The sequence below is a fragment of the Rhagoletis zephyria genome, unplaced genomic scaffold (assembly GCF_001687245.7).
Source record: "Rhagoletis zephyria isolate East Lansing unplaced genomic scaffold, Rhagoletis_zephyria_1.1 Rzeph_scaffold_00552, whole genome shotgun sequence".
Taxonomy (NCBI): domain Eukaryota; kingdom Metazoa; phylum Arthropoda; class Insecta; order Diptera; family Tephritidae; genus Rhagoletis; species Rhagoletis zephyria.
The window spans coordinates 4,754-22,194 of record NW_016157636.1 but is presented as its reverse complement, the minus strand read 5'-3'; the positions used below and the strand labels follow the sequence as shown (position 1 = coordinate 22,194).

At 33.4% G+C, this 17,441-nt stretch overlaps 1 protein-coding gene across 1 annotated transcript in view; it reads right to left on the bottom strand.

Annotated features, from left to right (window-relative positions):
- LOC108360285 (uncharacterized) overlaps nucleotides 1–11,900 on the bottom strand; it is a 139,000-nt gene extending 127,100 nt beyond the window's left edge. Inside the window, exon 1 of the mRNA XM_017612498.1 lies at nucleotides 11,411–11,900. Coding sequence (XP_017467987.1) covers nucleotides 11,411–11,492 — 82 coding nt within the window. The 5' untranslated portion in view covers nucleotides 11,493–11,900. The remainder of the gene's footprint in view (nucleotides 1–11,410) is intronic.
- Nucleotides 11,901–17,441: the final 5,541 nt, after the last annotated feature.

Genomic DNA, 17,441 nt, shown 5'->3' with positions numbered 1-17,441 from the left:
AAGGACTAATATAAACTCGACAACGTCCTCGAATATAGTTCTTCTAACTTTATTAGCTTAATAAACCAAAATTGATTAAAAGGGCATTTCAATACCTGTTCGCCCTTTGTGAACCCAAAAATTTTGAATTTTTTTAAACCCTACAGAATTTTCTCTTTCATTTGGTACCCATTTTTATTCCACATTACACTGAATTTTTTAAATAATTTTTTAGAATTTATCATATTTTTGAAATTATATAGTTCTAATAAAAAATTCTAAAACTTAAAACGCAGTTTTACTATAATTGGCCCATAGATACGTGGGTATATTGATTGCTTGGTGTGTTTTGAATTATTTTGTTTCAAACTCTTTCATAGGGATGTCAAAAAAACATCGATGCATCGAAAATATCGATGTTTTGCTTCGATGCATCGAAAATTTTCCACTCGATGTATAAATAGTCGATGTATCGATGCATCGATGTATCGATGTTTTTTGAAAACTGGCATCTACGGTACATTGAACCGTCATTCCAGTTTTTCAATTCTTCAAAACAAAGAAGTGACTTTGGCCAAAAAATTTAAATGGCGGCAAGAAGTTCCGTTAGAAACATAATTAGCTCAGTTGCAATAATTTATTTCAAATTTTCTACAATTTTTCTAATAACATATTTTTTTGTGAAACATTATCTGAAAAATCCTATGCAAATCGATGCATCGATGTATGCCCTTCGATGCATCGAAAAATATCGATGTACATTTCGATGCATCGAATCAAAGAAAAACGTCGATGTATTTTTGCCACTGACATCCCTACTCTTTCAATCTTTTTACTCAGAATTTTGAGAAAAAATTAAGGTACGCAATTTTATAAGTTTAGCTCATTAAATTACTGGAGGATAAAGTGCAAGTTGCAAGTGACTAAAAGTAACGTTGATTTTTTATAATTTTTTTGCTGGCGGTGTTACACATTTTCTGCCAACAAAGTATGTTTGACAATTTTTTATATGGAAGTCAATGCCCAGCATCGTTTGAAAAATTCTCAAAAATCAGCGGTATTTTGTAACTGCATAAAACTTGCATTTTATCCTACTTTAATTTAATGGGCTATAAAACTGCGTTCCTCAAATTTTTCTAAAAATGCTGAGTAAAAAGTTTGAAATTTTGGCAATTTTTTTGCATTTTTATAATTTTTGAACAAATTTTGAAATGCGCATTTAAATTCAGTTAATTACATATGAGGTAGACCTTTTAAAAAAATTTAAATATTAACAAAAGAAAAGAAATATGGACTAAACTGGTTGAAATAAGGCGTTTCTTTTATTTCTGCCACTAGTATTATAAACTTCTTTCAGCCACACAATACAACTCAAAATTTGGCATTTTTGAGATTATGCGCTAAAAATGTACGGAGAGCTTTTATATACCTTTCAGCAAAATCTGGAGCAAATTTTTGTTATAATTTGTTGAAAAAAAATCCTAAGGTAAAGTCGCCCTTACCCATATGATTGCCACGTGCTAAGAAATAGTTTTTCGCATTTTCTGTCAAAGGTATTATTTTGAGTTGTGACTCATTTAAAGACGATTTCTTGTATCGAGCTTTTTTCGTCATGCCTTAAGTTACTTTCTCAGATATGTATACGCTAAAGTAAATGGGTATAAATTTAATTACTGCCTTTTGTTATTTTATTAATGAAATATTTTTCAACTTAAATAATAAATTAGATTTCAAACCCATTTATTTATTAATTATTATATGGTAGGACAGCTTCTCAAACTATATTTATACAATTTTTTCATGTTAAGTTGTTGGAAAATAATGAATATCTAAATCCCGGGTCTAATCCCGGGATCCCGGGATTTTATGAACGATGTTCCGAAAATCCCAGGATCGCAAAAATCGAAATAATTAACATCCCTAATGTATACACATTTACATGAAATTATTTTAAATTTAGGACTTGTATGGAATAATATGTGCTTTATTTATTTATTTGTTTTTCATCTCAAGTACATGTTCATATGTAAATACATATGTATATGTGTGTATGCATAGTGCAATGTAAATTTTAATTTTTGTATATATACCTAATATATGTACATAAGTAAAAAGAAATGCATGGCAAATTCAACATAATATATTTACTTTTAATATTTTTATTGAGCTTTATACCACGATTGTTTATTAGGAAAAATTGAAAAAGCAACAAAGTCTAAGCGGTAGAAGTTATAGCACTATTTCGGAGATCACCACATCTCCTCATCAGACTTCTTTTTCTAGACTTCAGCAGGGATCGAACCTGCGAATTCGATGTTCAAAGTCAGAAGCGTTAACCACTGAGCTATGTACATCCCGTAAACCCTTTTTTCCTAATAAACAATCGTGGTACAAAGCTCAATAAAAATATTAAAAATAAAATGTTAACAAGCCACAATAACATTGACAAATAATATATTTACCTTTATTTGTGTGGAATAAAACATTCGTATATTTTTTCGTTCATGTAGTGTTTTTAAACTGATGAATATGTAGGGAAATTTGTAGGGAAAATTTTATGTGCGTACTAGCAGACCCGGCGAACTTCGTCCCGCCCAAAATTTTTATATATTTTATTGAAACTTTTTGGTCCAACATTTTCACCAACAATTCACGTTTACGATTTTCATTGGCACATTTGTCTGCTAAGATTAAGGTTTGGTGGTCATTTGCCGCTTTAAATAACCTAAGGAAAGTGTTATATCCGTTCTTGAAATTCTCCAGTTGTGCGGCATTTCATAGCACGGTTATTCGCAAAGCGAAATAAATTTTTTCCTCTTCACTCCCTGGCGGCAACAAAGACCAGGTTCTATAGTGAATGTCCTAGAAGCTTTACAGTATAGTAGGTGGCAATTTCAAAATGGGTGCGAATCATTGTTCTGTACCTTAAAAGTTTGAACGCATAATAATATTGGAAAATCACATCCATTGGGCCAATTGCAACGCAGGACCGTCGATATACTCAATGGTGCAACAGGTCGATTTAATCTGACCTTCTCGGCCCCTTTTCTCACTTGGCTATTTTTAGTAATAGCTCGACTTCAGCACCACTTGGCAGCACGTTTTTGCAATAGTATTGCATACATATTTAAAACATTAGCCAAATCGGATCATAAATAAGATTTTTAGTAATAACTCAACTACAGCGCCAACTGTCGGATTAAATTGTGAAACTAAACCATCCAGAGACCCACTCAACTACACAAAAAGTTTCGTTAAGATCCGTACAACCATTTAGGAGGATTTCACTCACAAACACACCTACAGAAGAATAAAAAAATTCATTCAAAGATAGCTAAAGGTCGGTAGGTTTGTAGGCCTCACACCCCTTTTCAAATACCCCAAATTTCTTCCATGATTATGGGCTTGATTTCAACTATATACATATCTCCATACGAAGTTCCAATACTGTACCATGAATACTTTCAGAGATATGCATTATAAAAAATCGATTTATATGGGAGGAGCCCCGCCCCCCTTTCCAACAGCTGCCCTCTTTCTTCATGAGTATGCGATTGATTTCGTATATCTCCACACCAAGTTCCAGAACACTACCATGAACACTTCCAAAGATAGGCAGTATGAAAAATTCGGTTTGTATGGAAGATGTCACGCCCCTTTTCCAATAGTTCCAATTTTTCTCCAAGAGTATGCGATTTATTTCGTACATCTCCATACAAAACTTTAGAACTCTACCAAAAAATTTCCAGAGAAGCAGTATGAAAAATTCGGTTTGTATGGGAGATGTCACACCCCTTTTTACTATAGCTAAAAATTTTTTCCAAGGGTATGCGATTGATTTCGTATATCTCCATAACATTTTCCAAAACTCTACCATGCACACTTTCAGAGATATGTAGCATGAGAAATTCGATTTGTATGGGAAGTGCCACGCCCCCTTTACATATAGGTTTTTTCAGCCTAAAACCAACCTTGGGACACGTGCGGCAGGTGGCAGTTTCAAAAAAATCGCTTCAGCCGCTCTCGAGCCTTGCGAAAACTAACAAACGGCTTTCTAAATATAAATTAGTTGAGATATATTATATATTATAATTATATTTTGACAGTATCCGTTGTTTCTGATTGGCGCAAAAAAATCTTGCCTAGTGACGAATTCGCCCCTTGATATGGTCGTTACTTAAAGAAATTGGAAAACAGGAATCTATAAGCTTATCCAGGCAAAAAGCTACCTATGTACCGAATTTTAAGCAAATCGGACCGTAAGTTCGATTTTTTCGAATAGATCGGTCCCTGGACTACTTCCGGGAAAAAATGGGTCATATGTGCTAATATATGCTAAAAATTTTAATCAAATCGGACTATAATAAGATTTTTTCGAATAGACCGGTCCCTGGTCCACCTACCCGAAAAAAAAATTTTTTTAGCCTAAAACATGGTGGTTACCGAAAGCTATTTGTATACAAAATTTCATGAAAATCGGACCAGCCGTTCGCGAGATTACCTGTTACAAGAAAAGGGTCTTCTCTTTATATAATTAGTATAGAAGATATAGATATGGACTAGTATAGATAGAGAAAAAATAAAATAAAAAAACTTGACAATGTACCACCTTCCTATAAATGTAGAAAATACAAAATATAATAATAATAGAATAGAATATAAAAAGTAGAAAATAATATTTCGCAATCCCATAGAAATATTAGCAAAAGTCATTATAAACAATTTGTGAGTTTGAAAATGAAACACGTGGGGCTCATGTAATAGACTTGAATTGATCTGAAAAGCATGGTACAATAATTACAGGTATTGTCTTCCCAGAGAGTTTTGCTTCATATCGAAATTCGTTCTCCCTTATTTTCAATTTGACGCAGTTCAATATAGATTCTTTTACTTTTATTTGGCTTTGCTTTTTGTTTTCGCTCAATTTGATTTCTATAATTTTTCAAAACAAAAGAAAAAACGTTTGAAATGAAATCAGTCGTACAAATTTTCCATTTAATTACAAGCAAATATTTTTTCCGGCTTTTGCAAATTAAATTAGTTTTCTGCAAGAAGGTTTGTTTAAAAAAATACGTGTACATATATTATATATGGGGTATGGGAATATACCATTTAGTATGGGCAACAGTGTTGCCAGGTCTTGGGCATGAGAAAACGTATATTGTTACATATTAAATTTTTATTGTATACAAAGGTACATATCGTCGATGTTTTTGCAAAACCGCCCATTGACCAATTGCAAAACCGCCTATCTTATGGCACTCAAATTTTACAGGAGAGCAAAAAAAACAGTTTTTCTTTGAAGGCATTGCCTTAATAGGCGGTATATTCTGTAGCTATTATTTTACAAATCTCTTGTTTTAATAACGATTTTACGATTTTTAAGCATAAATCTCGATACCTGGAGTTCAAGGTTACCAAATATCATTTTTGTAACAATGGCGATTTAGGCGGTTTTACAACTGGTCGATGGGCGGTTTTGCAAAAACTTCGACGATATGTACGTAAGGTATATTAAAATCTCATTTCGACAGAGCGCATTTAAAATTCATTGTAAACTGGTTTGAGATCGTTAAAATAAAAATTATTTTATACATACACTTGTGATCAGCTGATTAAATCATCAACATTTTGATCGATTATGGCTGTTTCTCTTTTGTTCATTTAATGTTTGTTATTTTTCAATAAAAGCCAAGCTCATTATATAGCTAACAAAATATAAATCCAAATTTCAAACTTTGTGCAAAACTAATAAAATATCCAGAAAATTTCAGCTAGACTTTCAACTTTATTTAGGTTTTTTCGAATTCATCAAATTTCAGGGTAATAATGTGCAAGTATAAAGATGCTAAATAACCGCGCTGATTTTTAATATATTTTTTCTTATAGACATTTGGTTAGGGGGTCAGTTGTCGAAAATGCTAAATTACATTCTGCTAAGAAGGAGCATAGCAATATTCAGCCTTTTTTGCATTCATTAAATTTTCAATGAAGTCTTAAGAAAGTCGCCTAGTTTTTTCTGACTTTTTAGCTGCGACAGCATTTTTGATTCTTTTGCGAGCGTGCTTGTTGCAATAGATCGGCTCTTCGTTATTTGGCTTTTAATGTGCAATTGCAAACATTACAATAAGCCTCGTAACCTCAAGTGTTTACACAGCCAGCCTTTGAACACGGGATCCTTAGTCCAAGAATCCAAAAATGTGCGCGTACGCCTGGTTTGCATCATATTTAAGTCATCTGTGTCCAAAGCATAAATATATTTTGAAGCAGCTGTTGCAAAACACAACGCTTTTAAAGATTTATTAAGAAGATAATTCAAAATCAGTTCTACTTACAAGATTTAGTAACAGAGAAAAATTACTCGGAAGTTAAAAAACGTCATTTTTTGCACAAAAAATGTCCAAACGTCAACAGGATACAAAAAACGTCCAAATGACGTTAAAAACGTCAATCTGGCAACGCTGGTGGGCAACAATGATATTTTTCAAATAAGGCAGAACGGAATATGCGCTCTCTGGAAAGACAATACCTGTAATTATGGTACCGTGTCTGAAAAGTAATAAATTTATGTATGTGGGTATGTTAGGGCGGCCCTTATTTTTAAAAGTAAAAAATGTTTAGCTCCCAATCTCTAATTTTGTTTGAATAGCTAAAGTTATATAAATTATATGCGCATAATTTTGGAATGATCGGACAAGTTTTGGGCGACCCTCATCGACCTTGATATATATTAACTAGGTACGTATGATCATCATCTAATGCCACACAACTTTTTATTACTACACTCAGAAAAAAGGTTGCCAAATATATTTCTCTCAACACAAGATTTGGTAACTGCAAACATTTTTAGCTGTTGTAACTAAACTCTTTTCGCAGTGTGTCTTATACACTTAGTAATTAATTTTTCTTTATTCTCCATAAATCACAAACCTCCTTGCATATTGGTTTCATAATTAAGAAATCTACATGTGGGTCTTCTTTAAAAAAAGATATAAAGAAAGTCGATTCATCAGTGCCGCGGCATACCCTATTCACATGTACAGGTAACTGTTAAATTGGTTATGTTCGATTTCGAACAAGGTAGGCTAGATTTTCAACTTAACTATAGTATATTGCTAGAAAATTTGCAAATTGTACTTACCATTACTATTACATTACGTACTTTTACCTAAGTATTACTTTGTTATGAAATTTTATTACTAAATTAATACTATTACTATTTACACAATCCGAAGTGCCAGATAATGTTTGCGATACAACACTTCGGTTTGAGGGTAAGCAGCTTACGACTCAGAAACACCAAAGAGATGATTGTCGTGAGTTGTTAGAGCTTACAACAATTTTTCTTAGAGGTGTTCCAAAAAATGGAATATCTTTTCGGATGCACCGGGAGTAATCAGTCATGCAAGGTAGATGGCGAAAGCTAATTATGCGCTAAAAATGTATCCATTTCGGGGTCAATCTCAATCGTCTAATAAGGAAAAGAACTCATTAAGGAGAAATTGCGCATTTTTAATCCATATTTACACGTTAAAGCATGCTATATGGCACCAAGAGCAATTCAGTCACCTTTTCATGAGTAATATCATGTAAAAAAAATACATTCTACACCACACAGATTTTGAGCCATTTATAAAAATGAAGTTTCCTTCCTTAATAAGTCCTACTACAAAATCATTTTTCAATCGATTTTCTTTAAATACCGGTTTTATGAAAAAATACCCTTCAACTTCGAGCAGTGATGCCTGTTACAAAAGCAATGCAGAAAAATTACAGAAGATTGTTGTTGTAAATGATGTTGCAGGAATAGGTGTCAAACTCATATAGGAGCCAATATGCTAACAAAAAATTAAAGTGATAAACAATTTATTTTGTAGATAGTGGCCGAACATCGTAAGAAATATCTAACAGCAACTAAATCTAATTTAATGTAAGAATTATTATTATTTATATAATTATTATTGTTATTCATATTATTATTATTACTATTAGTGTAAGAAAATACTGAAAATAAATCGTTTTTTATATTATACTGAATTAAATGTTACTCATACGCACCTACAAATGCATGTAAAGATCGATGAGGCCGCCTAAAACTTGTCCGATCCATCCAACATTTTGTACAGATCAGTGGTTTAGGTATTCAAATCAAATTGAAATTGCGCCTATAGCTATGGGCCACCCTAGGGTATATGTATAGATATCGATCTGAAATTTGTACTTGCGCTGTAGAAATTTTAGGTCTATGTTATGTAGTTTGACTATTGAATGAAATACATAATGTAATGAAATTTTATTGCATGCGCTCCACGTTTTTCATTTTCAATCTCATAAATTGTTTGTAATGAGTTTTTCTAAAATTTTAAAATTAAAAGTCATCAAAACAATTCTATAGGACCGCGAAATATTATTTTCTACTTTTTTGGACCATTTATAGAAACGAGGTATGCATATTAAAAAGTTGTATTTTGTTTTATTTTTTTAGTATTGTCTGTATAAAATTTTGCAATAGATATGTATTAAAATAATTTAAAGATATTCTGATACGTATTGTATTTTATCAAACTGACTTTTTATTTATTTTCTCTTTCAATAAACATGCATATATGTACATACATATGAGCAGCAATTAATTTCATTTCCGGCGAGGTAGATGTCTAGATGTATTCTATGTTCCTGCAACATAATAGAGTTTCATGATCACCTTTCGGCAAGTAGCATAACACAATTGTGCCAGCACAGTTTGTCAGAACAGTTTGTCAGCACTCTTTGCTATGGTACCTATTGACAAGGGAATAGGGAATTTAAAAATAGGGAATTTGAAAGAACCAAGTGGGGAATTTCAAAAAAATGTTCTGGCATCACTGATGATAACTTACGCGTTGCCAATATTATTGAAATTTAATTCGCAGTTGGAAATTTTGAGGTTAAGTAATTTACACACACTTTTTCTATGCTGATTTTTCATTTTTAATAAGTTTAAAAAGTTTTAGAACCAAAGCGCGGTTGCCAACCGTCCTGTTTTCGGTGGGACTGTACCGGATTTAAGAGCTATATCCCGGTCCCGGTACGACACATGCCGGTACGCAAAATGTCCCGGTTTCTCGTAAGAAAAAAATTTAGACATATATTTTACAAATTCTATTTACTGATCGTCCTATATACCACAAACACAATGAAAACGACGAGCTACGGACCACAGGTGTCAAATTATTTTCCCACGTATTCTGATGTAGATAATTATTTTGGCGACAGGGCTACGCGACGACCGTGGTTGTGGCCAGATTAGATCTATTTCTATTTTTCCAGCGACAGATAAGGTTCATCCTCTTCTTTTATGTCAAACTCATACAAATTCATGATAGCGCTGCCACGCTCAAAAAATGCATGTCGCCATCGACAAAGCGTTTAGATAATGAAGATAACATTATTGGAAGCTGTGGTCCGTAGCTTATCGTTTTCAATGTGTTCAGCACTATACGCCGTTCTACAGCGATTTCCTGCAGACTGTTTCAATCATAACTAAGGGCGTGTGTAAATCGGTTACAAAGTTTAATTTTAATCAATTAAAGCTTTTAAAACATTAAATAAATTTATTTACAAGAAATATTTAATATAGTGTAATACTTCTTAATTTTTGCCACCACCAGAAACTCCATTTCCCAATATTTTATTATTTTTGCTTAAATTTTGGGCAGAAAAATTATACACATTAACAATATTTGCAGTTGTCAAAATTTCCCATACATTTGTCAAAAATTTCACTAGCTAGTGAAATTTTATTCACCTCATACTGTCAAAAATTTACTCACAGCAAGCTTTGTTACCGACTCACACACGCTCTAAATGCAATAAACAAACTGCGCATGCGGTATTGCCGGTTTGCTAACAATTTGTGGCAACGCCGTAGAATCAGCTGATAATTTTAAACGTTAATTGTTTCCCTTTGAATGCGTAAATTCTTGAGTGTAGATGAAAAAATATATGTAATTTTGTCCCGGTTAAAATTAGTGAATTACACGAAACAGTCAAAAACGCGATTGCTATTTTTTGACGAATGGATTTTAAACAAAGAATCCAAGCCGTGGCTACTTGAATAAGACGCCATTTTTTACCAACTTCAAACTACAATGACAACTTGTATGTAATTTCCTGAGTTTTGCACATAGTCTAGACATCTCAGCTGCCGATTCAAAAACGCCCTATCTCAGCACATTTTCGCGTTTTTGAAACGCATTCTGAGATAAGGCGTTCTTCAACCAAATTCTGGGATAGGGTATTTTTCAATAAAAGTCTGAAATAGGGCGTTATTCAATTAAATTATGAAGTACGGCGTTCTTGAACAGTTTTCTGAGATAGGGCGTTTTCGAACTGGCTGCCGAGATAGGTTGATCTTCCACTCAGATGCCTATATATAGAGATTTATAATTTGGTGTAATTTTTATTTAAATTTTAATATATTTTTTAAGTTATTTAAAAGTATTAACATTGAAGTATCCTTTTATGAAAATTTGTATGCACCCATAAAATTTTAAATTATTTTGTTGTGCTGGGACCATGTTTATGTATCTATGAAGTTCTATATTGTTTTGTGGTTCAAAAAAATAAAAATGCAAAATTAACAATTAAAGTATTTGTCAATGTTATTGTGGCTTATTAACATTTTATTTTTAATATTTTTAATGAGCTTTGTGCCACGTGGCACACAACAACAATTAAAATTGATGTCGTTTAATATGTTATTTTACCTACCCTCTTTCCTAACATTGTGTGTCCCGGTTTCAAGAATGCAAAAGTTGGCAACCGTGACCAAAGCCCATAATTCAAATGCCCTGTGAACCGAAAAAATTATAAATTTAATCAAATTAAAGTTAAGTATGGCAATAAGGCCAAAAACGTTCGGAACTAAAGTTTAAGTGGAGCTACAACTCATAAGAGTTCAGAACTTTTCTCAGTTGCTCTCCTAGTCCAAATTGGGAGAGAAAAACACCAACAACATGGAAGAAAAGATCTGAGCTAGAACGATGAAACCGAATTAACTATATATTTACATAATTAATTTTTGTTAATTCATGTGCTGAAAAATTGTAAAATGTTAAATGTACATACATATGTCACTGCATATGAGGCCTTGAGCACCAGAGTAGCCTAACTGGCTGAATCGAAACGGTAATAGCCCGAGGCACGTCCTTTTAGGTTTGTTTTACTGTAATATATAGCATCACGTGGGTGCAACGAACTTTTTAGTATTATTTTTTATATATCCTTCTTTCTCATACTTTTTACCTTTTTTTGTGGATAGGCTACTCGGGCCCTCATGACCTCATATGCATGTTTGTTTTTGAAACGTGCTGCCTATGTTTATGCAAAGCTATGTAAGTGCGTGCGGATTACTACAGATAAAGTGCGGTAAAAATATTTAGATTAGCACCTGTTGTGCGCCATCGGCATATACAGCAGAAGCGTTTTCTTCTCGCCCTAGATGTCTGCACTAAGGGGAGGGTATATTTCATCGTCTTTCCGTTAATTACGCCTTGCGATTTACGACTGCCTGTTTGCTGCTCTCGGATGCCAATTACACTGGCGAATCACACTTTGATTGCTGTTTGTATACCTACATACAGTTATTTGTGTCCGCGTGAATGTTTTTACCCATTTCAGTCCAACATGGGCAGGTGAGTTAACCATTTGTTGACGACATCGGGCCTTCTACACATGCATATGTATGTACATACACCCACACACTATTGGTGTGTCCAAATTCTCTAAGCCTCTTCTTTGTTGTTTTTACGAGAGGGTGTAAGGGTAGGTGAAATTTAATGAAAGCAAACGAGTTTACGCTTTTCTTTAGTTGAATCTTTATTACGCCTAAATTTTTACCCATTCTTTCCTTATTTTTCGGGGTTTTGAAAATGTATCAGGCGACCTATTTAAGTAGAGATTGTTGATTATTTTCAAAAATTCATTTTCGGTTCACACGAAAGATAAATGGCATTTAAATAACAACCCAAAATTAAACTTAAGTGCGATTTAACTTTTCATCTGCAATTTGCCTTAAATATGCTTAATGCCTGGGTACAAGAAGGTAGTCAATTTGTATTAAGATGTAAATTCCACAGAAAAACTAATAGCAATTTTTAAAGCGTGGAAATCAAGATAGCAGGTTAAGGTAGCTCTATTATTGTAGACTAGGGATGCACAGCAGAGGTGCACGCAGTCGGCGTCGCGGACAAACTGCGAGCACGCGAGCGTGCTAGGCGAGGTGAAGTGCGCTGTACGGAGATGGCAACGTATACATATTAACCACTACACACTTCTTTTCAAGTAAAAATGCGTGTATGTGTGTGTACTTTTGCGACAACTTATTAATAAATTAATTTAAATACATTTACAACAACGCAAAACATATTTAATTTACCTATTCCTCACATTTTATTCAGTAAATGAATTCCATCTTAAGGCCTGTATGCAGTTCTCAAGAAAAGCAAAAATTCCATACACAATGACGCACAAGAAATGGCTAAGAAATTTTCTTGAGTCAAATTTCCTTCAGGCAGTACGCAGTTCTTAAGAAATTTGCTACGCTTTTTGCTACGGTTTTCTAAAGTTTTTTGTGAAAAAAGAGCACAAGGCAACCCAGGTTTGCAACAGAAATATATGCCCGTTCTATTATTTCTTGAGGAAAGAGTAAGGCAACAAGCTGTGAAGTATCAAAAATTTCAAAATTCCGTGCACACACACACGAAATAATGGTAAATTTTTCTTGACCGATTTCTTGAGAGCTGCATACCAGCCTTTAATGTAGAATATAAGTGTATAGTATACACTTGTATGTACCTATGCATTCGGTGTGTTTAAATTAAAAAAGCATCACTAAATAACGCACCAAGCATTGAATTCCAATTATTTTGTCTTTTTGGTTTCCCAAAAGCACTAAATTTAGTGCAAAATGCACGACCTTGGCAACAGAGAGCTGAGCACATCCATGCTCAAACAGTGATGCCAGGCCAAATATTGAGTAAATGCACTATGCATATTTTTCTTTTAAAGGAAAAGTTCTAATTGGCGAGGGGATTGATTTTTGGTTCTTACATAGAACACTAATAAGATTCACAAACTTATCTTAGGATTTAATTAATATACAGTATATTTTGCCTTGCTGCCTCTATGCTTAAGTGCACATTTAAGATACCTACCCCAAAATGCGGATCAGAGGCATTATTTTTAACATTAAGAAAACTGCTCCGATAGATGCATTTAGCATACCTGCACATTGGCGATACCTGCCTNGGCCTGTATGCAGTTCTCAAGAAAAGCAAAAATTCCATACACAATGACGCACAAGAAATGGCTAAGAAATTTTCTTGAGTCAAATTTCCTTCAGGCAGTACGCAGTTCTTAAGAAATTTGCTACGCTTTTTGCTACGGTTTTCTAAAGTTTTTTGTGAAAAAAGAGCACAAGGCAACCCAGGTTTGCAACAGAAATATATGCCCGTTCTATTATTTCTTGAGGAAAGAGTAAGGCAACAAGCTGTGAAGTATCAAAAATTTCAAAATTCCGTGCACACACACACGAAATAATGGTAAATTTTTCTTGACCGATTTCTTGAGAGCTGCATACCAGCCTTTAATGTAGAATATAAGTGTATAGTATACACTTGTATGTACCTATGCATTCGGTGTGTTTAAATTAAAAAAGCATCACTAAATAACGCACCAAGCATTGAATTCCAATTATTTTGTCTTTTTGGTTTCCCAAAAGCACTAAATTTAGTGCAAAATGCACGACCTTGGCAACAGAGAGCTGAGCACATCCATGCTCAAACAGTGATGCCAGGCCAAATATTGAGTAAATGCACTATGCATATTTTTCTTTTAAAGGAAAAGTTCTAATTGGCGAGGGGATTGATTTTTGGTTCTTACATAGAACACTAATAAGATTCACAAACTTATCTTAGGATTTAATTAATATACAGTATATTTTGCCTTGCTGCCTCTATGCTTAAGTGCACATTTAAGATACCTACCCCAAAATGCGGATCAGAGGCATTATTTTTAACATTAAGAAAACTGCTCCGATAGATGCATTTAGCATACCTGCACATTGGCGATACCTGCCTTAAAAAATATGCGACTAGTATCAATTATCAAAGAAAGTATTACGTTTACCTGCACTGTCCCTACAATTACCTAATTTTAAAACTTTTTATTTATTTTGTTCATCTCGCAGAACAACGAAAATGGCTATAAATTTATGTAGTTATATAGATAATTAGATACTATTCGGTAAAAATTTCGCTTGCAGTAATTTCTACGTGGTAAGTGCTTCTCCATTATTTGCTTTCATAGGGATTTGGATACCTTCCTCATTGAAGTAGGAAAGAAAATTCGCTTAAGTGCCTTTTTCGGTTAAGTGCACAAGTTTTTCGTGCAAAGAAGGATGTGCAGCTAAGCAAAATATACTGTAATCAACATTATTTGTAGACGATTATATTTGTGTTCGTATGAAATAGGAGCTTATGTCGGGAGGCTGGCTTTAGTAAAATGTACAATTCCCTATATTCTTTAAACCACAAGGAATTTTTTTATGAGACTTCATACGAATATTGAATTGCTAGCATCACAACTGCCTCTTTTACGTTTATTTTCTAAAAGTTCTTCAACGACTCGGCGCCAGTGAGTCTTTCGCAATCGTATGCTGCGAATGGTTCATTATACTAAAGCCAGTCTTCCGACATAAGCTACTATTCTATACGGACACAGATATGTATAATTCCCAGTAAAATGACCAATACCCAAATCCCTCGCATGAGTTATTATCGGCAAAAATTTGGATACGCTCAAATCTGGCATCGCTGCAGGAAGTACTTTGTCACGCATGTGAAACAGTGTTGATATTTTAAGTACAATTGTACTTTTTTCAGTACAATTAATTTTAAAAAGTACAAAAGTACAATTTGCCGATTTCAACATCAAAAATACTTTTTGAACCAAACGCTCAAATCTCTTCTAGCACTTTGTTGATTCTTAATCCGTTTACATTTAAGTAAATGGATATACCTATATTTCATATTTGCTTCAAAACGAAATTATGAATTGTAATTTTGAATGTAAACGTGGTTGTAAACAGTAATATTAGTGATGTGCGTTATGGTGATTGCGATTTCTTATCACCGGCCGGTGAAATATCACTTATCGCTATTTATTTTGAAAAAACCTTTAGAAATGCAATTTACCTAATGGCGATCCTGCAGAAATAGAAGTAATTGAGCAATTCGGTGGTTGAAAGTAAAAAAATGTATGTAAATTCCATGCGTTGAAATTAAAAATTTCCATTGAGGATTTCCATTTTATCGGTAGTGATCTCATTTTATGTAATTTATTTGCATTAATATGAACTGACCTATATAGCGTATTAATGTTTTATCATTATTGTCTTCATCTTTGACAAAAATACACGGTCACCCTGTATTTATTTTATTTCTGCTCTTTTGATTTCTGCAATCCATTTTTTTATATCTCCCTTAGTTTTTGAGATATTTCGTGCGCTTTTTGTCGTATGTTACATAATATTAATGATTGGGTATGCCTTTTGTTGTATGTGCTAAAAATGCGTCATATACGACAAATTCCCATACAAACGTACTTTTTTTTAATCATAAAACATTCGTCGTATGTGGCACATACGACAAATTCCCATACAAATGTAATCTTTTTTTAATCATAAAACATTTGTCGTATGTATCGCAAAACTTTGAACTTACGAGAATTCGATGGTCCTCTACTATAACGTCACAATTAAAATTGGAAATTAAACTAAGTAACTAATTTTAAAATTTTAAACTTTTAAATTTTAGCTTGCACTGAGTCTCCAATGAAATGAAAGAAATAAAAATGCACAAAAGACTGAATTTAAGTATTGTTTTTTGTTTTTATATAAAGAAAACGTATGTTCGTAACATATTTACAGCATAAGAGATGTACAGATTTTTTTTTATTAAATACATGAATATGTTTTTGTTATGTTTTTTCTAATAAGTAATCATTATTTAATAAATATGTCTGGTTTTTTCATCAAATTATACCATCGTCGTTGAAATAGATACTTTACTATTGTCGTATGTTCTATGGACAAAACAAAGTGGTGAGTAAACGCTACTTACGACAAATGTATACGGAATGAAAAGTCAATTTTCTCATTAACGTTAAGAGATATTAAATGTAAAATATGGAAAATCAAAACTAATAACACCACCTACGTCTCCTTCAAAAATTACAAAAATCTACCGTACAGTTTCGGATTAATCCGACCTTAAACTTCAAAGCCAATTTTCTCAAAACTGTCTTTTGTAACATTCGACATCCGCTTTCTGAGACGAGCCTCGCCCCGGCGGCAGAAAACACAGAGCACTTATTAAACTTTCTTAATAAATATATATACGTATATCAGGCAATCTTTTTCATATCGGACGCCAAATTTTGTGTCACACTTTCGATTCGCTTCCAATTTTTTTTTATGGGTTCTATTCAATTTTTTCTTCGGAGATATGATCTGTCAAATTTTGAATTTTTTCGTAATTCTGAATAATTATGTACTTCTTCAAATCGTTATATCTCAGGTTCTGCTCGTCATAGAGCCTTCACCTTAACGTCGTTTTAAAGCTAAAGAAACGGGCTTAACACATTTATATATAAGGTCATAATTGTCCTAAAGCTAACTTGGCTATTAACAGTTGAACCTTTTGAAGTTGATTTGCATAGTGAAGACCAGTAAATTAGGGATTTAAAATTACACGATCCTAATCCTTGTTTAATTCTATATAAAATGATGTTTTAAAAAATGGCCGTTTTTACAAAACTATTTTTAAAATATTTTTGAAGTGAAACTTCTTAGGCGGCGGTATCGCAAAAATGGAGAGTGAAATTTTTAAAACTGAAAACGTTACATGAGTGAGAAGGAAGATATAGGTAGTATAGGGAAGGGGAAAAAAGAAATAAAGCGACACATGAAGGGTACGAGTACCTACATATGTATATATGTATGTATGAACGAACTCATTGCGCATTTCAGCTCTGCCGCTACCAAGCAATATAGGGGTATTCTCTGAGTCTTGCAAAGCCCTTGCATGGTGCACGGATTGCGCGGTTAAAACCGGTTTTCGCATGGGACAGCTTTGCAAACCGTGCAATCCGTGCACCGTGCAAGGGCTTTGCAAGACTCAGAGAATACCCCTTATGTGTATAAATGATGCAGGCGTGCTTCGCGTAACTACATCCATTCGTACGTATGTACATATCGTCCCGTTTCTGCCTTAACCTCGTATCTGCAATAGAGGTATTTTAGAGAGTGTAAGAAAAAATGTTTACTTTCTTCTCCTAGGATACAATAAACGCATTTTTTACTTAATATTTCTGGTTCCACTAACAGTAGTGAACACCCTCATTAAGTATTTGTTCTATTT